This window comes from Urocampus carinirostris, chromosome 2 (genome assembly GCF_059441175.1).
Source record: "Urocampus carinirostris isolate Australia breed hairy pipefish chromosome 2, RoL_Ucar_1.0, whole genome shotgun sequence".
Classification (NCBI taxonomy): domain Eukaryota; kingdom Metazoa; phylum Chordata; class Actinopteri; order Syngnathiformes; family Syngnathidae; genus Urocampus; species Urocampus carinirostris.
Window position 1 is genome coordinate 25222216 of NC_142350.1, and position 25216 is coordinate 25247431.

At 39.5% G+C, this 25216-nt stretch overlaps 1 protein-coding gene across 2 annotated transcripts; it reads right to left on the reverse strand.

Moving 5' to 3' along the window:
• Positions 1-909: 909 nt before the first annotated feature.
• On the reverse strand, positions 910-24685 carry hepacam2 (HEPACAM family member 2). 2 transcript variants are annotated; one of them, XM_088325995.1, is made up of 9 exons: positions 24542-24685; positions 15023-15346; positions 12784-13071; positions 10264-10563; positions 5073-5198; positions 4968-4989; positions 4842-4876; positions 3047-3120; positions 910-2965 (listed from the first exon to the last, which is right to left on the reverse strand). In XM_088325995.1, exons 1-9 carry the CDS (start codon positions 24597-24599, stop codon positions 2855-2857), a joined length of 1338 nt encoding a protein of 445 aa, XP_088182121.1. In that variant the 5' UTR covers positions 24600-24685; the 3' UTR covers positions 910-2854. The 2 variants fall into 2 exon arrangements, with proteins under 2 accessions (XP_088182121.1, XP_088182120.1); XM_088325994.1 differs by having other exon boundaries at positions 15023-15382.
• Positions 24686-25216: the final 531 nt, after the last annotated feature.

Sequence of the window (25216 nt, forward strand, 5' to 3'; positions counted from 1 at the left end):
CACCCTGAACTGGTTGCCAGCCAATTGCAGGGCACACGGGGACAGACAACTCACTCGCTCAGTCACACCAAGGGACAATTTGGACCGGCCAATTCACCTGAAATGCATGTCTTTGGAATGTGGGAGGAAACCGGAGTGCTCGGAGGAAACCCACGCATATATATACTGTTAAAAAAGCAACAAGGAACCAATAGGGAACACTAAAGAACTGTATGCCTCTTCGGGGCCACTTGATGCTGCCCCTGGCCGGCACCTAGAAATGACACATTTTTCATTTTTTTATCTTGTGTCAAGTGGCAGCCGAGGAAAATCCACAACATGCTGTAGCGTTCGTCTGCTTGCCGACAAAGCAGACACAGAAGGTCCACTGAAGGTCGACAGAAGGGAATGGCAAGTCAAATCATGCTTATCAATGACACCCTTAATCACAAGTCTCGAGGACCTCCACAGACTACAGACTATTAAAAAAAAAACTAAAACTTACAAGAAGGCAAGAAAAAACTCAAAAAGTATAAGAAAAACAAAGAAACCTTGAAAATGATGAAGGGGCCACACATGAGAATGGATGACCAGGCCAAAATGGATGTTGCAATCCACAGACATCAACAACATGAAATATACGTCATTCATAAGCTATAGAAGGTCCAGTGAAGGTTCACAGAAGGCCCACCAAAGGTCCACAGATGGTTCACTGCATGCGAATGGAATTCGTCTAAAAGCAAGCCAGTCTTTGACGATTGGCAGAAGAAGCCAGAAAGTATCGATTTCCACAAGTCAAGGTGAAGCTTTCCATATGTTTGCTCTAAATTGTGCTGGAATTCTGTGAGGATTCAATTAGAAGGGAAACCAAAACTACTCCGGTCATCCTTATTTAAGAGGAAATACAAAGTTCAGATTGACACAAAAATGTAAATGTTCTCTTATTCAGCATTTATTTTCATCCACTTAGAAACATTTATAGAAAGGGTTTTTTAAATAAGAACATAGAGATTGAAAGTAAACATAGAAATAGAATCATATTTGAATCGAATCACAATCTGAGCTTTGTACATGATTTACAGTTTGTATTCTAAAAAACAAAACAGTTATAAAAGTACTTATAAAAACACTGGTCTAATACAGTTTCGGGAAAACAATATATTAACATTTTAGAATATAAAATTCAAGGTTTTAAATATGTTTTTTCTCACTGGCATAATGTGAGTTCCTTCGGCAAATGGATATTGTTTCTCATTTAGCGCCTCCTAGCTGTAATCAAGAAAATTAAAAAACTAGGATTACCGGTAATATGAATAATTGAGTGAGTACCATACGATCCGTTTTTTAATCCCACTCTTTTGTTTTGAGCTTGCGCCTGAACGCTGATTTGATTATAATGGACACCTCTGAGACTTTCTCATTTAAGACTGACAGCTCCGACCACCATCGGCAAACCCATGTTCACTTGTCGACACTTTACTAGATACAAATTTAGAGATGCCCAAAACTTGCAGTTCAAGGGACATTTTGTAATATCTAGCACCTCCAAGTAGTAAGGAAAACGACATATTTTTGAAAAAATAAAAAATAAAAAAAAATAAAAAAATTGAATGTAATAATGAGGAAAACTACATTCCCATAAGCGTGCAGTTATTTAAAATACTCATAAGCCAAGATATTTGTATTTATGAGCCTTACCTAGGGGGTGGTGACACCATTGTCCATAAACTTGCTACCACGGGTACCTCCAAAACCCAAAACCTTGTGTAGGCAGGGCAAAAAGAATTGAAGAAAAATTGTGCAATTTGGTCACTTTGACTCTCCGTAGTATATCATCGTCGATGTGTTTTGTAGCACTTGGTTTGGGTTCCACTGCACAATACAGTGACATCTAGTGGTCAAATACTTCACGGTGCCCCTTTAATGTATAAACAGGGTTTGTACACCTATTTCTTTGCCGAATGCAAGCTTTTTATTAGGACTTTCAAAGCCAATTCTCCAATTTCTAGTACCATTAAATGAAGAAACCCGGTGTGAATCATGTGTTTTGCAGAGCCACAAATAGATCTGCAATTTACATATGCCATTTTTAATTTTGCGTGTGCAAGATATATGATTTTGAGATTGTGATTGAATTGCAAAATTATTTGCATATCTGAACAATAGGTTCGTACATATTTTTCATACAAATCTGTACCCCAATAGGCATTGGATATAAGTGAATGTAATATGTAGCTTAGATTTTCAGCTGCAGGGAGTTCTTCCCTTTACAATTAACTACTGGGAAACTTGACCTCTCCCCTCATAAATGTATGTAATTGATACATTATCGTTGCATGAAAAACATTTCATAGTGCCCTGTTTAGATGTAGCATGCACCTGTCCCATGGGGCACTTCATAGGACAACGCTGTACAAACTAAAGTCAGCTGCCGTTAATCACAAGGGAACAAGTGCAATGGCAGAGCGAAGCCACCAGAAAGCAGTGTCAGTCTCATTTTTAAGCAAACCTGTGGAAAAACAAGGCAACAATTTCAAGCAATTACAAGCATTTCACCCAAAATTCAAGCACTTTTCAACCCTTGAAAACACAACATTTTTGAGGATTTCGAGTAGCCTTACAAACCCTGTATATAAAAAAAATCCGCTTTTGGAGGTTCACATTGATACATTTTCATCAAAATGTTGTGATTACAAATCAAATATCTTTATACTATAAATAAGCTGCTCTCAAAAGTGCACATTATCATGGCGTACCCGTTGTCAACTTTTATGCAAACAGTGAGTCGCTCTAAAATCGACGCCTCGGGCTTTGACAAGAATCTAAAAGCGTACACAAAATGTTTTTGTGTTTTTCCCCCTGAAAGACTTAAAAGTCAGTGGAGCAAACTGTGCCCAGGGCTTTCAGGAACATGTCTTATCACATCATAGATTGTGGTTTGCATATCCTGAGATGACTCTAGTCCAGCCAGAGTTCTGCATGAAGCCTGCGGGACATATTAAAGGAGAAAGAAATCTGTTTAGAAAGATCCGACCATTTTGGTGGGGGAATGACATGAAAAACATACTTGTGCAGACTCCATTTTTTCAGGTATGGAGACAAATTCATAGATACCAAAGTCTTCAGTTGCGTCCTCGTGGCCTGAAAAGGATCACATTATATTATTGAAGCCTGTAAATAAAGTTTCTTTTGACTGCACTAGTGACCAATACGATTGGTCACTATTTTCTGATATTTAGTGCTGTCAACTTTAACTCTAAAGATAGAGCAGCTTAAAGGGATAGGGTTTATTATGTGACCACTATTGCGTAGTACAACTGAAAACCAGTGGTTAAAAACCTCAAAGAAGAATATAAAATGTGGGAATTTAAAGTGAGCAAAACGCTCCATTTTACTTCTCATTTTATTGCCCAGCTTTCTTTAGGTATTTGGGTACCCATAGCAGCAAGATGACGGACAAATATGTCAGCTCCCTCAAAGTGAGTCTCATGTTATGTAAAATAAATGCAAATTGTTTTAAAAATACTCATTTATATGAGTTCATGTATTTTCTCTCTTCAGAAAATCAAACCAGCAATTGCAATAGTAGAAATTGGTACTAAATAGATGAACAGATCAATTTTCCAGTATTTGATGGGTTACAAAAATGTTCATTGTATTCGTGTTTACGTCTTTCATTGGACAAAATTGTTTCGCCAACAAGTTTTTTTACCAATAGGAGGCACTAAATAATACACACTGTTCCTTTAGAGCCAGCTTTAAGTCTTGATTTAGAGCAGCTTTGAAGCATTAACATATTTAAGTCTACTATTTAAACCGCTTTAAAGCCTTATTTCTGAGTTACAGCTTTGACTTTTAATGTGAAGCAGCTTTCAAGCATTAACACATTTAACTCCAGTACTAAAATAGCAGTTTAGGCGAAGGTGGGCAGTGCCCACCCATGGGCACGCTTTACCCACCCCCCAAAAAAGTGGATGTAGTAAAGAGGGCAGTCTGGGCAGTGCATATGCTATCTCAATCATATCGTGTGTATCAGCAGACACTAGCGTGGACTCTCCTGCCCCCTACAGTAAGCAATATGCGCATCTTTTCCCACGGAGGGCGCAGCCCCTCCGAGCATTGCCCTTTGTCGAAGTAATTGGAATTCTGTCTCTTTTTTAAAAAGCGGCTCTTTCCACTCCCAAGAAGCACTTCAGATTGTTTTTGTCACTTTAATCCATATATTACCAATTATTGGATAAAGGTATGCAGAAAATGACCTAAATGGGGTAAAAATACAGCAAAAGTGAATAAATGACAACAATGAAAAGAAAAACAAATGAAGAAAAAAAAATAGAAACAGAAACAAATAAGAGAAACACACCAAGGAATAAAAAAATATGTGAAAAGCTAGGGAAAAATAAACAAAAAAGTAGGAAATAAAAGGGGAAAATAGAGAACTAAATAAGAAAAAAAATAAATAAATAGGTAGTCAAAATGAAACAATGAAAACTGAAGCAAATAAGGAAACTAGAGAACAAAAGTAAAAAGGGGGAGAACAAGAAACAAAAGAAAAAAAAAAGAAAAAACAAGGGAAAAAATTCTGGAAAAAAATCATGTGAACCTTTTTATTCTGAGTTAAAGCTTTAAAGCAGCTTTTTGACTCTCGAAATGAAAGCGCTTAACATAAAGTCCTTATCTCCGGTATTAAAGTTGCTTCAAAGCTCTTTTATTTCGAGACTTAACTCTGAGTCAAATGAGATTTTAAGCAAGTGCATCCGCTTGTTACGGTGTGTGTACTTATAATTTCCTTTTTTTTAAATCCATGCGACTAAAGACCAAACCTTTTCCATTTGTTGTTTCAAAAATCTCACTAATCATACCTGATCCGTGCGGTCGTTTGTGGTCAGAAACGGGTCTGCCAAGACAAAAAAAAACAGCTCTTATCGGAAGAAAATCTCACAAAAATGGTATTTGAATGACATGATGAGTTGTCATTTTGTTGATACCTTTTGTAAATCCTCATGAGCACTGCAAGACGACACAAACGGAGATAAATTGTCAAATGAAAATGCATAATAAGACATAAAGGGGCAGATAGATGGGACGTGAACCTCGTTTTGGGTGACAGTCTTTCCTGAAAAAGAGGAGCAGCATGCCGCCAATGATGAGCAGGGAACACACAGTCATGACAGCCAGTGGGGATAATGGATTATTTGGCTGCGTGTGCTTCTCTTTCCCTGAAAACAAACACAGCACGGCTATATTTGTAAACTTTAAACTGGGTGACCTCTGCTTTAAAATGGTAAAACTCCCTTTATTCTCAACTTGAATCTTTATTTCCACTTTACTTTAGGTTAAAGGTGCTTCAATTATAGATTTCTTACCTTAACTGCAAAGCTGAAGCAGCTCTTAAGTTTTAATCTTACCTTAACACAATTTTAGGTAGATTTCAAGCTTTAACTCAGACTTAAGACAAATTCGTAGCCATAAGAGTTATAGTTTTAGACCCTCTTTAACTTGAGTTAAAGATGCTTCGACTCACAATGCTGAATTTACAGTACAGCGGCTTTGGCTCATGATTTAAACCTTAAATCCGGCTTCACCTTAAGTAAAGCTGCCATAACTATTGAATTAAAACTTCAACTACAACGTGAAAGCACTTTTAAAGCTTTACCTCACAGTTAGAGCTTCAAACCTAATTTGATGCAAGTTAAAATAGATTTCAAGCTTCAACTCAGAGTGAACACAGATTCGATATCGTTTTCGACCCTCTTGAACTTGAGATCAAGCTACTCCAACCCACAGTTTAATAATATACTCTGCTTTCATTTTCAGTATGTTAAAGCTAGTTTGAATACAAATATTGAAATCAAATTGACCATGAGTTTTTATTTTAACTGCAGAGTTAAAGGAGGTCTATAGCTTTCCCTCAGAGTTATAGCTTTGAATCTATTTCACCACAAATTAATTTAGATTCAGGGTTTCACTCTGAGTTAAAACAGATTCAAAACTATAAGAGTTATACTTTTAGACGGACTTAGATTTGAGTTAAAGTCGCTTGTGAAAGACGTTTTTCGAAATGAGTTTTTGTCATGATGACTGATTACATACACCTGTGCCCGCTCGTTTGGTGCCAGCTGCTGCTGGCTACCTGATTGGTTTTCCGTCCTACTTAATCTCAGTCCTTTCACTCGCTTGTTGTCAGTCCGTCAGCGAACCTCTGTTTTCGCAAGGCAAGCACTTTTGACTTTGACTCCCGTCGGTCCCATTTTTCACCCGTTTTTCACCCGTCCGTTCCTGATTTACCATTGTGTCTCCGGCTACGACCCGTTTTTTTCGGCCCCGACCACGTTTTGATCTCCCGTCCCAGCTAATGACTCGTTGTTTGACCCCGACCACGTTCAGATCTCCCTTCCCGGCTAACGACCTGTTTTTCCGTCTACTATACTACAATCTCCCGCTCTGGAAGATCCCCTTCCGCATTTGGAACACAATCCGATTCTGTGAGCGGCTTGCTTCCCGTCAAGTGAAATTTGCTTTCACTTGAGTCAACAAATTTAAAAGTTTCACACAGTGGTTTGAAGCTTTGACTCAGAGTTCCAGCTTCAAACCATCTAGAAGTCGAGTTAAAGCAACGTTTGAGTGTACACAAAGAAGAAAAGGGAAAAAAACGAAACTCAATTCATCATGACCTTTGTATGCTAGTTAATCGCAAAGCGTTTATCAGGAGAAGCCTATTCTTTCCATCACCGTGACAACGTATCGACGTTTTATTGGGCACACGGAATCCCGACATGTCATAAAACTTTGTCAACAAATACAACAGCTGTTATACTGTTTGCTTGCCCACACGCAAGCCCACGCACGACTTTAATGCACATTCCAGACAATGAAAGCTAGCAACACAGATAAAAATTACACCTAATATTTTTTCACTTCCCTGCTAAGAATAGAATCGGTACAACACGTTATAAACTTTCATCCGGGCGTGAAAATGGGTCCGGGGTTAAAAAGATGTGTGGAGGAAATATTTTCTGGTGTACAGAACAACCTAAAAAAAGTTGAGCTCTGTCGACCCACGTCGCGTTTCAGTGATCTGCAGGAGGCACCACACACACAGTATACCTTGGGGATAGTGCACCAAAACCAACATAAGGGATTAAGCCTGGACGTTTGATATTTTTGCTGAATCTAGCCTCAAGTCGGTTGCACAACAGAAGGTTAAATTTAGCTCGGCTCAGTTACTGTGGTGATTTGTTGTCAGCTAACCAGCGAACAACCAGGCCACATTTGGCACTTGTACTGTCAATTGTGTAAAAATGAATGAATGGGTTTTATTTCCATGGATTCTCTTAATAAGTTTTATTATTTTAACGATCCTGATTGAAAATTGACCAATCGGCTACATTGTTGTTTCATGAATCCTCCGTTGATTGTGTAATTTTAACAGTCATTTTTTTGCCATTCATGTAGTAAATTTATTGATTTCAGACCATTGCTTGTCTAATGGCCATCGGAGCTTTGTTGAATATGGATATTATTGCTGTTTTTGACATTCTAAAAAGGGACCCACAATTTGCAAAGATGGTATCAAAGAAGTCTTTGACAAGCAATATAGTACATGTAGGTCCAATTTCCATTCATCTGTTCCCTCCTCAAAAACAGATCATCCTTTTCTTTATTAAAAAACAATGAAATAAATCCCTTCCAAAAAGGAACTACAATAAACTGGTCTTTGTCGTTGATACCGACATAGTGAACATAGTTTACAATTATATTAGGTGGCACTCCAGAATAAACAAGTATTTAGAGACTTTAATAAGACACATAAGGCTAAATAGGCAGGAATAAAATTGTATTTCTTGCATTGGTTAGGATTCGAACACGGCTGGCAGAAAAGATTCCACTGAACCATGTGATTTTGAGTTCGAATTGAGGATGCCGCAGTCGCCCATTTATCCCAAATTTCTCCATCTCGCTTAACAAAGCAGAGCCTTTTCATCCCGATTCGACGAACGTGCAACCGATTAAACCAACATGCGCCAGCCAGGCTAGCTCAAGCCTGGCTTACCCAGTTAACCTCCATTTCGGTGAAACACCCTCCTGGGCAATTCCGCGCCAACCCACTGCAACACACTCCGACCACTATTTTAACGTTCTCACATAAATACACGTGCAAAGAAATTAAAAGCACAAACTCACCAAATAAATCAATAAATGTGTTAGGTGTTAAAAATTAGCATCCTTTATGATTGTTTACTATTGAATCTTTGTATCATGACATATGGGCTGCAATTGACCATTCTCTATCATGACTGGCTAAAAACAAAGAAGTTTAGTTTGAATTAGGGCTGCAACAACAAATTGACGACATCGATTATTAAAAGTGTCTTGGTGTTGCTTGATTTATGAGCCACTAAGCATCACAGAAATGCAAATAAGTGCAATGAAATTGGTTGTGATGCTGAGAGTTGTAGTACAACTTTGGCCTGACAGAAGGTGGCGTGACACCATTTTTCTAAACGTACGTTACATTAAAAAAAAAAGTAATCATTTTTTTGTTGAACATTGCATCATTACAAGCTAAATTTAGCATTAAACTACAAAGTAAACCATTTTTAAAGGTACACAGAGTGCTGCAGAGGTACAGGGGAAAAATAGATGTATATATGGATTAAAAATAAAAATAAAATCGATGACCTCTTTATCCCGGATTCTTAAGCATATTAATACATCATTTGCACATTAAGAATATTTATCATATTCAGATTTAACCCAAAAAATTAATTCATTGACAACATTTTGAAAAGTGGGTTTCCATTTTTCATATATTTATTTGTGGACAAAAAATGCTATACACAAATTGAAATGTATTGGTCTTTCTTTGCTTTTGTTTTCTATAATTCTAAATGTAATGTGATCGCTGGATAAGGTGCTAGGGAAAGAGTATCTTGCATATTTGCAAGTGTTAAGCATACATTTGTATGTATTTTTCTTTCTTGTTACACTATTTGTGTCAGAACCCGATCCGATGGTAGACCCAAACGCGTAACGTTTTCACACCAAGCTTTATTTCCAGAGCGGGGCAGTCATGCGCGGGAACACAAACGCCAGCGATTCGGTGATCGCTGGGCAGAAGAAGCGGGGAAGAGAAGTCAGGCCCAGGAAAACAGGAAGCCAGGGGCAGACGAGCAGGATACCGGACAGACGGGTTCAATACTGGATTCAGGATACCGGACAGGACGGGACAGACGGGATCGATACCGGATAGGACGGGACAGACGGGATCGAAACCGGATACACGAGCAGCATACTGGACAGGACGGGACTGGCGGGCTAGAACCCGGATAGGACCGGATCGATACCGGACAGACGGGATTGATACCAGATACAGGATACACAAGCAAGATACTAGATGCAGGATACACAAGCAAGATACCGGACAGGACGGGACAGGCGGGATCGATACTGGATACACGAGCACGATACCAGACAGGACGGGACAGGCGGGATAAATACCGTTTACCGGACAGGATGGGATCAATACCGGACCGAACGGGACAGGCAGGATCGATACCGGATACTGGATACACGAGCAGGATACCGGATGGGACAGACGCCGGATGCAGGATACATGAGCAAGATACCGGACAGGACGGGACAGACGGGATCAATACCGGGTACTGGACACACGAGCAGGATACCGGATACACAAGCAAGATACCGGGCAGGACGGGACAGAGTCAAAATGCTTTCTTGGCAAGTGCAGAGGTTCGTTGACGGACTGACCAGGAGTGAATGAGAGCACTGAGTTTAAGTAGGAGGGGAGCCAATCAGGCAACGAGCAGCAGCTGGCGCAAAACGAGCGGGCACAGGTGAGGGCAATGGGTAATTGTGACAATTCGACAAACACTTGGATTTGTTATTGTTTTCTATTAAATCATATTCTGTTGTTCTGTGCACTGTTTTTCTATCTGTCCAAAATTTCAATATTTAAAGAGGAGAAAATCAATTATGTGTATTTAAAAAAATCATATTCATGGATTCATTGAAAGAATAAACGACCGATTAATCAATTATTCAAATAGTTGTGAGTTGCAGCCTCAGTTTGATTGATCCTTTCCTGCATCTTCCGCAGGCGGATATCCTCGCTAACCTAGCAGTCGCACGGCCCAACAGGAAACTGCACCTGCCGAATCGTCACCCTTTTTTGAAAACGGGCAACTTCACCGAAAGGTGAGAAATTTCCACAGCCGTTCATGTGATTTTGTCGTAATCCCGCAAACTAATTTTTGAACCTACCTGTTCCCAGACTGGCGACCAGCAAGGTGAAGCGGGTCTGGTCTTGCTTTTGCGTGACATTGTTGAAGGCCCGGCACAAGTAGTCCTCAGCCTGGGCCAGTCTGTACGACAAAACCTCCAAGTGCGGTCCCTCGCCGATGACTTGGGTGGAGTTACGGCGTTTGGAGATCCAAACATAGCTGTTAGGGGGGTCAGAATCTGCCTGGCACTCAAAGAAGACCGGTTCTCCCGGGTTGACGGTGAACACCTCCCCTGTGCGAAGGCCTCGGTCCGACTTTACCACTAAGTCATATGGGCCGTCTGTGGAGGAAAGCAATTGGTCATGGAAGTCAAATGCTTACGCTATTTGAAGATTTACTGAAGGAATTCAACGGTGCAATTTAATCTTAAATCTATATATAAAAAGTTTGCATTTGACACCGGGAGGATCATGTTTTGGGCAAAGGTCTACCATTTGAGAACTATAAAACGGTTATTGCAGAAGTACATGAGAAATTATTTTACTGCTCTTTACGGTCTGATACATAAGAGAAGGTTCATGTCAATCTCATAAAATTACATTTACGGTTGCCTGGAAATAATTCAACATAAAAATATGGCGCAAATATATTTTGAAAGGCTATTGAGTTCCCAATCCTAAAGACTTTCCTCCCAGGGTAAGTTTGTGCCTTGACATGATTATTTTTCATCTCTATCAATATTTATTTCGTTTTTATTTTATATTATATTTGTATTAGATTTTCCGGGTTGTTGGGTTGGGAAAGTTGAGGTGAGTTTATTGTTTTATTTTACACTGAATGTTTTTCACCAGCACTTTCGAGAGAAAATCCTTTGTCCGAAAAGTTCTGTACAAATACAATTTGCTGCACAAGTGCATTTCATTTAGTCACGGCAAAAAAGAGCCGTCAGGCCCTGAGAATTATGCGCTTTCTCGGCCCCTGTGCACAGAAATATGCAATCAGACATATTGGATCGCAGCCGCGCTATTGCAGTTTACTTTTTGTCAGACAGAATGATGAAAAACCCGCCAGGCCCAACAAAAGTGCACAATGCCAGTCCCCACTCCCAGTAATATGTGACCGTGTCACGATTGCCATGGCGCCCAATTAGGCCGGCCCGTGCGGCGCCAGCTGCGGCTCATTGACAGATTGGCTTTCCGTCTATTTAAGCTCAGTGCGCTCATTTTTCCTTTGTCAGTCCGTCAACAAATCTCTGCCCCGCAAGACGTGGGTTTTGACTTGGTCTTATTTCCTGTTGGTATTCCCTGTCTGGTATTGTTCCTGTTTATTTTTGTCATGTTTAATATCGGTTTCCAGTTTCGTTCCCGTCTATTTTTGTCCTGTTTATTATTCTCTCCAGTTTTTGTTCTCCTCTAGTTTGTCCTGTTTATTTTCAATATCCTGTTTCATTATCTATCCTGTCTGTCCCGTCCTATCCGGTATCAACCCCTTCTGGCCGATATCTACTCGGGCAATTGGTATCGATCTCGTCGGCCTCTGGCTTCCTATCATTTCACGCCAGACTGCTGCCTAACGTGCATGACTCCCCATTTCCTGTAAAATAAAAGGCTTGTGTGAGTAACGTCATGCGTTTGGGTCCTGATCCTGTTTTGGTTCATGACAGACTGGGAATAATGGATCGCGATGCCGTTCACTTTTTGATGGCCAGAACAGAAAAGAGCCGCCCAGCCCAACAAAATTGGGCTTTGCCAGGCACCATTCACATCATTATATGTTGGGGAATAATGGATCGCAGCCGCACAAGTGCATTTTACTTTTTGGTAAACAGAATGGCAAAAAAGGAGCAGTCCTCGCTTGCAGCAAAGTGCTATCAGAGATAATGGCTCGCGGAATACTTTTAAACCCAGGATGAACCGAGGCCATGAAGGAGCAGGTGATTACAGTATTCCCTCACTTTTCGCTGGAGAAAGGTTTAACCACAAAGTCAGGTTTACGTGCATGGCCCTTTATCAAAACAAGTCTCAAAATGAAGATCATTGACATTTTATTTTTTTATTTATAATTGTCAAAGACAAAAAAAGCTGGAGAAAAAATATAATGTGATGTCGCATTCTAAAGACAGAAGACTACTATTTTAATATAAACCCATGGATATGACACTTTAGGTTAGACTAACCCAGCGCTTTTTCTGTCAAGTCAAGAAGAAAACCTCTCCTAGAACAAGTGTGCCATTACATTCTAATGTAGTGGAGGTGCAGACGCACTTTGTTGTATGAGAGTTAAAAAAAAAAACAGAGGTCAAGTGTGCCCCCCTCGACACAGCCGTGCTCCCCCCGGGGGGCCTCGCCCCACTATGAATGAATGAATGAATGAATGAAAACTTTATTTGAACATCAAAATAAAAAACAGAACAAAAACAATAACTCAACAACAAAATAACGTTACTTAATATGTTCGAAAGGGGTGGTAAGAAGCAAATACTATTTGTGGAGCACTAGACCAAGTCGAACTGTGATTTTCCCCCCTGATTGAAATGACTGTAAAATGCATTGAGACTCACAATAAACAGTGAGCTGGACGTCCTCTATGGATGTCTCGTGGCTTACAGGATTGCTAGCCACGCAGCGGTAACTCCCCCTGTCCTCCTTTTTGACGGGACGGATGAACATCATGGAATTATCTTCGGAATAGCGATACCTGCGGCCGATACCGAGGAGGACGTGGTCTCGATACCACTGAAAGGCGACCCTGGTTCCTCGCTCCGCAGAACATGTGAAGGTGACGTTGGCCTCGTCCTCCACTACGCCATCAACCGGCTCCTTTTGGATGACCGGTGCCGAGACGGGAACTACCAAGACAATACAAAAGTGAAATATTTATAAAAAAAAGCCACATCAATACCGTGGACCCTCGGGATACCACACTCATCTGGTCTTGGCTAAAGTCTATCTACAACAGAAGTGAGCAAACTATGGCCCAGGGCCACATGCGGCCCGCCAGGCTTTTTCATTCGGCCCGCCAAAGTCATCAAAATATAATGACAATATACTAGAATAGTAAATAAAGCATTAGTAATTATTAGCGTTTTTGGAGCAAACTTTGTCTCCAGTGTCCCTATGTGTGTGCACAACAAAAATGCTACAACAGAAATACTACAAAAGTACTACCAAATACCTACAAAACTAAATATCTCATTTAAAAATACTATGGAAATAATATTACAATATTACTGCAGTGATACTATAACACAAAATACTACTACAGAAACATATCAACATATCAACTGAAACACTACAAAAATACAACAACAGTAATTATTCAAGAATACTGAAGTACAACAAAAATACTATGATAAAAATACTACAAAAATACTAACCGGTGCCGAGACGGGAACTACCAATACTGAAATATTACTACTATGGATATACTTTGAAAAAAAGAATTTTGAGAAACACTACAAATATACCTAATACATCATTATATATACATATATTATATCACTAATCTATGTAGAAATAAGAAATATAACATGTCAATGATGGAAAAAAAGAAAAGGAAATTAAAACATGAAAAAAAAAAATGAAAAAAATTGGATATGTCTCAAGGATCAGCCCCTTGGGCACATTTTTGAACCAAATGTGGCCCCCGACTCCTAATAGTTGCCAATAGTTATGTTCGATGAAAAACTTTTTTATTCTTTTATTTTATGATTTTTTTTCATAATGCTCTTCACTTGCTCTCACTTTAGTTTTCATTTAATGCACCCTGACTCCATTGCGCCTTACATATGAAACAAATATGTCACAGAGGAATATTCTTAAAATATGGTACTTGAAGTCGTATTGGTTTTCCTTTTTTTTATGTCAATATTTTCTACTATCTCTGATTAAAATACTGCAATTATGCCCTGCTTAATCTCTTCTTCCTGGTCAGTGAATTTGCATGTTTGAGAGAAACACATCTCATCTCATTGTGATTTTGTTGTTTTTATTTCCTTATTCTGCACAAAAAAAGTGGAAAAGAGCGATTCATTGCAAAATACAATAATGGTGTACCAGTGTCTGGCATCAAAGCACTGCTGGAAGTTACCGTAAATGGTTTTTAAAAATTCTATATTCAGCTTTTTTACCATGATATTAATCTTAATCAGCTGGTTGGGTTGGGCTGGGTTGATTGGGTTAACCACACAGGTGGTAGGAGCACCGCTTCCTCTCGTGTGTCTTGGGCAAGTACAGCCCGGTGGCGCCCATCCCTATCCAGGCCAACAAATGTTTTTACCCCCTCTCAAACCAGGAAGCTTTCACGTAATAGGCTACATGATGAAACGCTTAATGACACTTCATAAATATTTGGAATTTCTTTTAGTATGTGGCCATTTTAATGTTTTTTTATGGTATATATACAGCGAGTATACAAGCCACTTGAAGTCGTTATGGTTTAGCTGTTCATTTTGTTTTAGGAAAAAAGGTGAAACTGTTCTATCTCCGCCCCACACTTTTAGAAATACATGTACAACTGGTAGACATTTGTTCTTATCAGTAGCGAAAAATATATGTCAGCTTCAAAAAGGTTTGCGGACTCTGCCCACAATACAGCCTTAGTGAAGGAATAATACACACTGTCCCTTTAAGTAATTGGACAAGTGATTTAAATTGTGGTTAATGATGTATAGGGAAACATCATAAAGAGAATGTGAATAAAAACATCTTATTTGGCACTGCAAAGTGAAACAATCGTAAGGTGAGGATGCTGTATCCCGAGGTCCTCTGTAAGTGGATGGGAAAAAAATGTTGCCTCACCATCTACAGTAACACGGATGGTCTTCTCTTCTTGAAAAACCCATCCGGACCTGTTAAGAAACTCCACGTTGAGGCTGAGTCGATAATCTCCTTGGTCTCGTTGATTTAATTTGCGTATGATCAGCGACATATTTGGCTCTTTGAAAAAGATGTGGTTCCGGTGCATCATGTCGGTGATGCCGGACTCTTTGTTGAAGGTCACCAGGGGGGTCCAGATGCCGGATGTGGAGGTGTGGGACCAGGATCCTTGGATCTCCACGTGGTCCAAGTCAAGGCGCATCTCCACGGGAAGTAGAAGAGATTTGCCCTCGATGCCGTGGAGGACTGATAAAGGAACGTGGAGGAAATTTGAGGTAACATCTGATCCGGGAAATAAAGAAGAAGAAGCCATGGTCAAATACTCAGATTTTTAGGATCAATCCCATCCAAGAACAGTAATCTTTTGCTGTATCATGGTTTACTTATTGCCGTTTCACTGCTTTACACATTTTCATCATGCATTGTGTTCTGTATTCTAATTGGCTGAAAAGAGGAATATGCTTTCTATCACCAACAAAGTTGAACTTCTACACCTGCTAAACTTGCTCTGAAGCCACAAAAGGGTCTTCGTCACTCCATACTGGCTCCCTGGCACTTTTGCAAAAATTTATGTTAATGGAAAATATATGGTTCCAGTAAGATAGAAGCGGAAGGTAAATGCAGTTTTCCTTAACATTCACATGATGGCGACAAAGTATCTTTTAAGGTGAAGTGAATTGGGTGCTTAATTCATACAGTTGTGAAAATAAAGAACAAGATTATTTGTAAAAAAAAAAAAAAAAAACTTTACAAAGTATTTTACTTTTATTTGTTAAACAAATACTTGAGCCTGTAAATTAAGCTTGTTCTTGAGTTATAAATAGATAAATGTTTCTACTTTGCAGGTTTTGAATACAAGGGACTACTGTAAATACACGGTAGTATCGATCAATACTTTTTGCTTGGAAGTGTCATGATCTTGAGTAGGTTCATATTTATGATAAACACGGCACCTTTGAGCTCAAGAGATGTGTACAGTAAATGGTGCAAAATCTTTTTGCATCCCATCCTGTTTTGAACCGTTCCACCACTTTATCCAGGACCTGACTGCTGTGCTCTTTGGTCTTCATAATGCTGTCTGTTCCCCAGTGTCACCTTTCACAGAGCTCTAATACCATCACAGAGCATGTGCACAAAAACTGATTTCTTTTTAGCTTTGAGTTTGATACCTGAAATGTGGCTATATTACAAAAAGTTATTGGAGGGGGGAGGATACTTTCACTACCAGATACTGGATACACGAGCAGGATACCGGACTGTATTTAATTACAATTTATTTATTTACGTATTCTTCTTCTTTTTTTTCGTGGACAGTAGGGAAGCAAGTGCTGTAGTTTTGGATCAATGCTACTTTTTAGGATGATTTAAGAACCATAATACTTTTTCAGATCGAGTATCTCAATAAGCTCCCCCTGGAGGAGAGCTGCTTTAATCGTTTCAGAGTCTGCTGAATTCTATCTACAATGTCAGATAATTTTACTAATTTTAAGGATTTTTTTATTTTTATTTTACCCACATTTAATAAAATGTAGTTACTTGTTATTATTTTAAGTTCTCCTCGAAAATCTTCAAGAAAAAAAAGTTCAATACAATAAGCAACATATGCTAACAATCGGTCTAATTTAATTTATTGCTTTCATTTTAATAAAATGTATATAATAATTCCGGCAAAAAAGGTTCCAAAAACTCGAACAATTACTTAGAATGAGTAAAATGATCTGCTGTTGGGATATTATCTATTTTTTACATACTGTACACACTATAGAAAATGGTGGCCCGAGTCTAGTGGTTGCAGGATACGAACTATAAGTCAAGGTTTTTTTCATAGTTTGGCTGAGGGTGCGGCATATATTCTGGATATGACTTATATATGGTTTTTCTTTCTTAATTATGCACGTTCTGGCTGCGGCGACTTATAGTCGAGAAAATATGGTACCTTATAGTAGTGCATTGTGAAGCGTTTCAAGACAATTTGGAGCTGGATAATCAAATCCAGGCTTGCTGTGAAGTGCTGGGATTACCACATGTGCGGTCCCTTCTCAAGGTTTCTTCATTTTCCTCATGTTGAGGTTTTTGAGTTTTTCCTTGCCCTCATGTTGGTTTAAGATCAGGGGATGGTGTAATAATAGTCTGAAATAATAGTCTGTGCAATAACCTGTGCAGCCCTTTGAGACTCTTTGTGATTAAAGGCTATACAAATAAAAATGACTTGACTTGACTCTTTGGCCCATCTGCACCCTTATCTGCAACTTGTCTAGATCCTTAAACTGTAATGAGCAAATATTGACAGTGTTGACTGCCGCCATTGTCGCGTGACGGCAAAAGGACCTGTCGCGCAAGCTAACTCCACTCAAAACAAACGCATCTCTTGTCTCAAATTTTCTTTTTCTTTTTTTCCTCTCGAGTGATCACAATAAAAGCTCGCAGTCAACCGTTGGGGATTGTTGCCAGGGGAGGCTTTTTTGGCAGTATAGTTTGGCAACTAATCCAAATCCCAGAATGACCGGATTTTCCTGACAATTAGGCACACCTAAAAACCCCAAAATGGCCAGAAACGTGACCCAATGCCCCTTTTATACCAGAAAATACGGTGGATACCATTAGAAACGGTAATCTCTCAATTTTCACATTTTTCATGTTGCGTTCCATAAACGTCCCGGAATAGTATATAATACACAAATTGGAAACCTTTGTTACATTATTAAATCTTAAATACACGCTCAAGTATTTGTTAAACAAATAACAGTACTGTACTTTTCAATTACATTTTGTACTGTCAAATTATGGTTTTAAAAATAACAGTGGCTTTTTACTGCACAACTGTATGGAATAAGCACATAATCCACTTTACTTTACATAATACTTTCTCACCATGTTGTGGAGCTTATGGAAAACTCCATTCACCTTCCCAAAAAGCCATATTGGACCAAAAAAACAGCAACATCTAAATATGTCTGGAGCCGCAACAAATAAAAAGCCTTATAAGAAAGGAAACACTGTGACGTAGCGAGTAGTTACTACACAAGGTTTTACGGTACACTACAGTATTTGTGCAATGATTGATCAATCCTAAAACTAAATTTAATTTTTATAACATACGATGCAACGGGAATCATATCTGGGTCAAGCTGGATGGCCTGCTAAATAGCCAAAAAGATGGCTTTCTAGTTAGCAAGAAAAGTGAACAGGTAAAAAGGATAGCTATCTAAAAAAGTAAAAAGACAACTAAATAGCCAGAGAGAAAGCTTAAAAAAGTTAAATAGCTAGCTAGAAAGGAGGCCAAACTTTACCTTGAAAGATAGCAAAAAAGATCAATGTAAAAGAATAGCTAAGAAGGCCGAAAGCTATCTAGCTACAAAGCTAAAAAGGTAACTTAACTTATCATGGAATTATTACTATGTTGTAACTATGTTATTACCAAATTAATTATTAAAAATAGGGTTTAATAGACTCAGTCAACCGATGAAATACATGATTTGACACCATGTTGGAGACCCTTGTACTAGATCAACAATGATACAGATGTGTGAAAAAGGCTTTGAATTTGACCTCAAAAGATTGAAGACAATGGACTATTTTTAGGAGGGATGCGCCTTATAGTGTGGAAACACAGAAATTGTGAGTTCAGCACAATAAATATAAATTGAGCTAGTTGTGTCCCTTGGGCGGCAGTAGCTCAGGAGGTAGAGCGATCGTTTTAGGATTAAGGGATCCCAGTTCGAATCCCGGCTTGTCTGTGTTACATGCCGAAGTGTCCTTGGGTAAGACACTGAACCCCCAATACCCCAAATAAGCAGGTTAGCGCCTTACATGGCTGCAGAGATCACGGCCGCTATTGGGAAATGTGAAGCACAATGTAAAGCGCTTTGGGAAGTCATTGACTTGAAAAGCGCTATATAAATGCAGATCAGTTCATTTCATTAGTAGTGATGATGATGATAATGATGATAATGAATGGACTGTGTATCCACAGAGCCAATGTAAATATGTATATTCGAGAGGTGTTTGTTGTATGTAAATACACAGAAGAGCTAACTGTGAGAAACAATTTCTAAGGAAGTCAAAGGCGTAGATTTAATAAACATATGCTTCCTTCTACTCCCTTTTGAACATGTACGAGAACATAGCTTGTGTGTTTCATTTTCTTTTTTTTATTTGTTGTTTTGTTTTTGCTTTGATATGTTTGAAATAAAAGTTTCATGAAAATTAAAAAAAATAAAAAATCTGCATCAGAATTGTCTGCTTTCTTTTGGGGCAGGAGACTTGGCAACAAGTGATTGCTTTCCCCGCACTTTTTCCGTCGCGTGGAACAAAGTCGAGCTTTTTTTCTTGGTTTTGTTTGTACGGCAGGCTCTGAGCAAGCAGCATGTGAGGGGGAGGTGATACCATGAAGAATTAACTTGCAAAAGAGACTCTCACTCTTTGCTCACAAACTGTCCTTTTCATAGTTCTCCAGCCACAACTTTAAAAAGACAAAAAAACTTTTTGTTGGTGACCCCAAACGCACGTAAGCCAGAACAGAGGCAGGTGTGTTCTAAAAGCGGGATGGTATGTGATAACAAGAGGATGTATAAAGTGACAAACAAGGAAATGTCCAAAAGCAACCAAAGCGGATATGACAGCGGAGGACAGCAGAAAAGATAAGGTTATGGTAACCAGGTTGACAATTATATGGCCAGACCACCAAAGGGTCGTCCCTCGGCCATTTTCCGTATGCTATCCTGGCGAGGAGGAGAGGGTCCCACAGCAACATCCTTTCCCTTTCCTGGGAGTGAGAAGGTCACACAATTCTGGCCCTGTTTTGGCAGGGCTGTCCACAGTTCCTAGCAGGGTGCACTTTTATCGGGCCTGGCAGCTTTTTTGGTCATTCTTTCCGGCAAAAAGTGAACCGCACCGATGCGTCTTCGATCCATTATTTACCTGCAGATAACCTGCACTCCATTATCCTTAATGCAGTTATACTGTGTGTGGGTACCGGCAGAAGGCACTTCTGAAAATTGCAGCCTCAGTCAGGTCATTCATGATACGCGTGCGAGTATATGCATTTCTTAGACGCTCTCCAATAAACTCTTCCTTTTTCATTCTTCTTGGCCTTTGGACTCTAATGAAATCAGGCTTTTGCTTAGTTTCACCATTTTCATGCTAAATTAACAGATAGAAAAAAGAAAAACGTGAGGACAAGCATGAAGTCACTTTCCAGCTCTCCACAGGCTCATTCCTTGAACCCAAAGTTGTCTGATATTGGTAAGATAAAAAGCAGATAGGCACAGTGGAAATAATCGAGAAAATATTTCAACTTTAGCTTTTTAAGGACACCTCCAATGACGGACCCCACCCTTAAGCAACGTAGTCATAAAAAGTAACAAGTTGGACAGACACACACACAACTCATTTATGAGCGAAAGCTACTTCCTGCTCTGCAACTCCATGTTTCCACACGTCTTATCACAATAGTTTAACTCGAGTGCCGGCCGTTAGCTCCTAAATAATAGATGCGGCACCCACACCCCTTGCACTTTTTCCCAGGCTTGCTGGCAAGATTGCGTACAACCGTGTCTTACCAGCTTCATTCCTTCCAGGACTGTGCTCGTTGCCCTAATCGCGCTCGTCTCGAGTGAATTTTCCCCATAAGAAATCATTAAATACTAATTGGTCCGCTCCCATCCTCGCAAAACCCCGAGATATATATATATAAAACACATCTTTTTGATCACTAAAAACACACACAAATGGTAGTTGAACATATAAAATACAGCAATGAAATAAAAACGACATCGTTAAGATGAAATGTTTTGAGTTTTTTTATAAGTGCCGTAATGAATGTATGGTTGCCTAGGAGAGTCACGGAAAACCTATACCTGTCAAGGTGTACGTTTGCCCAGTATTTTATGTTTTCGATCATTTCAATTTGTGTACGTCGTACGAAACAACGTAATCGTAGTCTGCTAAATATGTCATGGTTTTCTAAATTGTTTGTCTTGCTGAGAGAAAATAGGTGCCACGTTGTGTTTGTAATTAATAATTAATAAGGGAGCAATTGGCGGATGTTGACAGGTATGGGATCAAGAGATAGTTGATACATAAGCACTCACTCACTGTGACCTTAGAAATGGGGTGTGGCATTTGAAAACTTAAGGCTGCAATTATGACTTTAAACCAGGAGGTGGCGGCAAAGTAGCACACGATTTGCATATCTTTCTTCGACGCGCTCGGAGAAACTTTTCTTGTTTCATCACCCAACAGGCCTGATAAAAGTACAATAAAAGCAGAAAGCTACAATAAAAAAAAAGCATAGAGCTCTTTGAACTACGTTGGGCATTATTAACACATACTTGATAGTGAAAATATCTAACGTTCAACTTTTTAAGGACACCTCAAACCACACAACATACTTTAAAATGAACCTACGCACAAAAATGTCTCATGCCACTTTTTTTTGCCTGTTGTAGTTTGCATGTGCAAACTGGACAAAAAGATGCTGGTGGTAAGAAATCATAAGCGGTCTCTGGTAGTAGGAAAGGAAAGGACCAGGAAGACACTTCAATCTGGACTGGAGAATTTGGAGGCTTGTTGTGGTATTTTGGGGGGTTAGTTAGCAGGCACTGCAAACACCGGACCAACGCTCGCTTTTGCCAAAACCAAACGCCACCTTAGATGCACTTCTAAAGCTGCTTAATGGCCGCCACAGTTGCGGTACAGCGAGAATGAGTCACGCTTGATTTATGAAGGACAGGCCTCCACTCTTAACATGAGGCAGCTACTCCTCACATGAGATCTTCTCACTTAAAAGATGCGAGCACAATAGTATCCACATAAGTCACTATTTATAATGCTAAATACACATCTGCTCAGTCATTATTATTTATGATGATAAGTGTTATGTTTAATTTATTATTGTTGCCTTTTGCCTTGTCTGAAAAACTTCACGGCACCCACTTGGTTTTTCCTACGCATATCGAGCAAGATTTTTGTAGTAGAGACCTTTATTTATTTATTTATTTAATACTCAAGAAGCCAATTTACAGGCTCAAGTATTTGTTTAGCAAATAAAAATTCTGTACTTTATAAACATATTTCTTTTACAAATAACTTCTGTACTGTCAATTTTTTAAAATAATGGTGTCATTTTATTGCACAGCTATATTGATTAAAGACACGATCCACTTTACATGATCCTTGACGCTATCATGTGGACATTGTGGAAAACTGCCTTTACCTTCCCAAAAGCCATATTCCACATACAGTATGTATATGTCTGGTGCCGCAAATAATTGAAATCCTTCTAAGAAAGGAAACACATACTGTGTCTATCTATGGTCATTGGAAAATTTTAAGAATGGGTCCAGTTTTGCCTGACAGAAACTATTTTCCCAGTATCAAACATTTTTGAAAAAGCGCCAGGCAGATGCTACAGAGAGCTACAAGCGGTCTTGAGTGGTAGGCTCAGGGACATTTTGTGAACTGGATTTTCCAACATATAGCAAGCAAAATCTTTGTTGAACTAAAAACACGTATACAGAAATTCTGGTGTTCAGATGTGGTGCTATAAAGAGGTATCACTGTAGCTGGCGTGCTCCTTGGTTTACACCATCTGGACAAAGTGAAAATAGTAAACGGGGGAGAAGTGTGCCGGCCCGCAGCTTAACTGTTGTCCCCAAACAAAACGCTCATTGTTGTGGTCACACTTGCTGTGGGGAGAGATGGGGGCCATTGTAGCTCATGCAGAAGCAACAACGCACGCACTAATCTTAAAAAGGAGAACGATATCAGGCGGTGAAGCACCCATGCATCCACACAACTTCCCATTATCACCCTGACAAAAGCGACTAAGCTGTTTGGACACCAAATCAAGTCAGCTGTCGCGTTTCAGAAAGCTAAAATGGGCCACTCAAACCTTAGAAAAAGAAAAGCCTTCCTAGAAAACAAGTACTCTTAAAGGGACAGTGTGTATTATTTTGCGCCTCTTGGTGGTAAAAAAAAAACTAATTTGAAAAAGAGTACAACAGTATTGATTTAAATTGTAGGAAAAAGATGTGAAACAGCTTGTAAACATACATTTTTGAAAGAGTATTAGCATTCATTTGACACGGGGTCGGGAACCACGAGCAGCTGGGGGCTGTAACCACTTTTAGAACAGGTAAGAAGAAATGTCATTATAATGCTTAGCAGTCTTTCAGCCTACACGATGCGTCTACCGTTTCCTCGAGTATCGTTTGCGCAAACTATGAAAAAAAGACCAATGATTAGCGATGCGCAAGAGGACTTTTAAGACCAATGTTTGTAGATCTTAAAGATGTCAGAGATTCTCATCTTCACATTGCGTTATAAGCATATCTAACATCGCTGAATCATAATTTAACTGTGAGCCTCCTAAAAGACCCCGAGCCCTCCAGCTGGGAAACACTACTTATGCCATCCGTTTACTCATCTGACCCCCTGTGAGAAGCTTTATTCCACCAAGTGGCTCCTGAGCTATTATGAGTTTGACACCCCTGCCTTTATATACACTTTGTTTCAGTACACATTCATGTAATTGATGTTTTTTTATCCATTTACCAAAGCTACCTTACAGAAGTGGTAAAATGGGGCCGAAAAAATCTAGCCCAACCCGATCCAGGCCAGCAGGGGTTAAAGCCTGACCCAGGCCGAGCCTGGCCAATTCACCAATTGGCAGGACCCAGGCCTAGGCAAACCCAACAATTCATTTGTGAGGACTCCGGAGGAGGCTATGTGATTTATGATGACAAATTAAAGCCTGTCTTTTGGAAAAAATCGAAGTTCAACAAGTTCAGATCTTTTATATTTCTGTTCCTGCAAAGGTTAACAGACGAATTTCCATCATTGACTGGAATTTTTTTAGGCTTTCGTCACTAGGCGGATGGATAATCGAGCCGTAAAGCACAGCAGCAGTACCTCCTTAAGAATCTAGCACAGTACTTTGAGAGAGAGAGGCAGAGACACAAAAAATAACAATGATTGGTGGGATACCTGACAAGAGACGGGAAGGAGTTGTTTGAATTGACATTGCGATGACGTCACTTCTGCTTTTTTGTGAACCACGGTCTCACGTGGCCAAACTACTCACCTTTTTTTTAGTTTAGTATCTACACATTGTTTCTATTAATGTATTTAATCTATTTGAATCTTATCTATCTAAACTATACTACTATAAAAATGCGGATTTGGGTGTGTGTTGTGAAAATTCAAACAGTTGTACTCTAGGCTTCCTCAAGTGCCCTTAGCTCGGTTTGTTGCCAAGGCACCCCCAATAAATACCAAAACAATCCAGAAATATCAACTTTTCTGGGGTCTTTAAGATTGACATTTTAGGCCTGCTTAAGACAGGTGTGTAAACTATTTTTTCAGATCAAGAAAAAAAGAAAAACACATAAAAATATCAACATTTGACATTTGTCCCATCATCCTAAGAACGTGGCTCACCTGTTGGGAGGAGCAAAAGCAAGAAGACGGAAAGCAACCTTTCCGTGGTGGCCTCCATAGCATCTTCTCCCTTTGGGACTTGTGGGGAATGAGCGGTAGAGCGCTAGAGCGATGCCACACAAGGGAGGAGAGAAAGAAGTCGGACTGGTTGTGGTGACAACATTTGCCTGGCAAATAGGAAGGAGCCAGCTTCAACCACCAGGCGGGCCCCTCCAGCCCCTCCCACCTCACATCAGATAGGCCAGGGGACAAAACCAAGAAAACACATCTCCTGTGTTAGTTGTCAGTGTTAGGCATGTTACTGAAAAACAGTAACTACAGTTACTTCTCGTTGATCATCTCCCACCGCCCGATGGCTGACACCCCAAGTAGTGTGTTGCTCTAAAACAGGGTTCTCAAACTCAACTGATGGGCTTTTCCAAAAATACAGCGCTGATAACAACAATTTGCTGTTCTTAAAGAGACAGTGTTTGATATGTGTCCACTAGATGTCACTGTCAAATGAGTCCAAGGAACACTACAAACTACAGAGACTGAAAGTCAGCAAAAAGCTGCCCATTCTTAACCAGCCTTTTTCAAAGAAACACAAAAAGGGGAAAATATATATATTTTTAAAAGGAACAAAAAAATTGGGAAGAAATAAGAAAATGAGGCAAAAAAGGAAAACGGGACTAA

Coding starts and splice junctions, on each gene's coding strand:
- hepacam2 (XM_088325994.1), bottom strand. CDS start 24,599: ATGGAGGCCACCACGGAAAGGTTGCTTTCCGTCTTCTTGCTTTTGCTC. Junction 10,564..12,783: donor CGTCCAGCTCACTGTTTATT/GTGAGTCTCAAT, acceptor TTTCCTCCACAG/ACGGCCCATATGACTTAGTG. Junction 4,990..5,072: donor AGACTGTCACCCAAAACGAG/GTTCACGTCCCA, acceptor GTCGTCTTGCAG/TGCTCATGAGGATTTACAAA.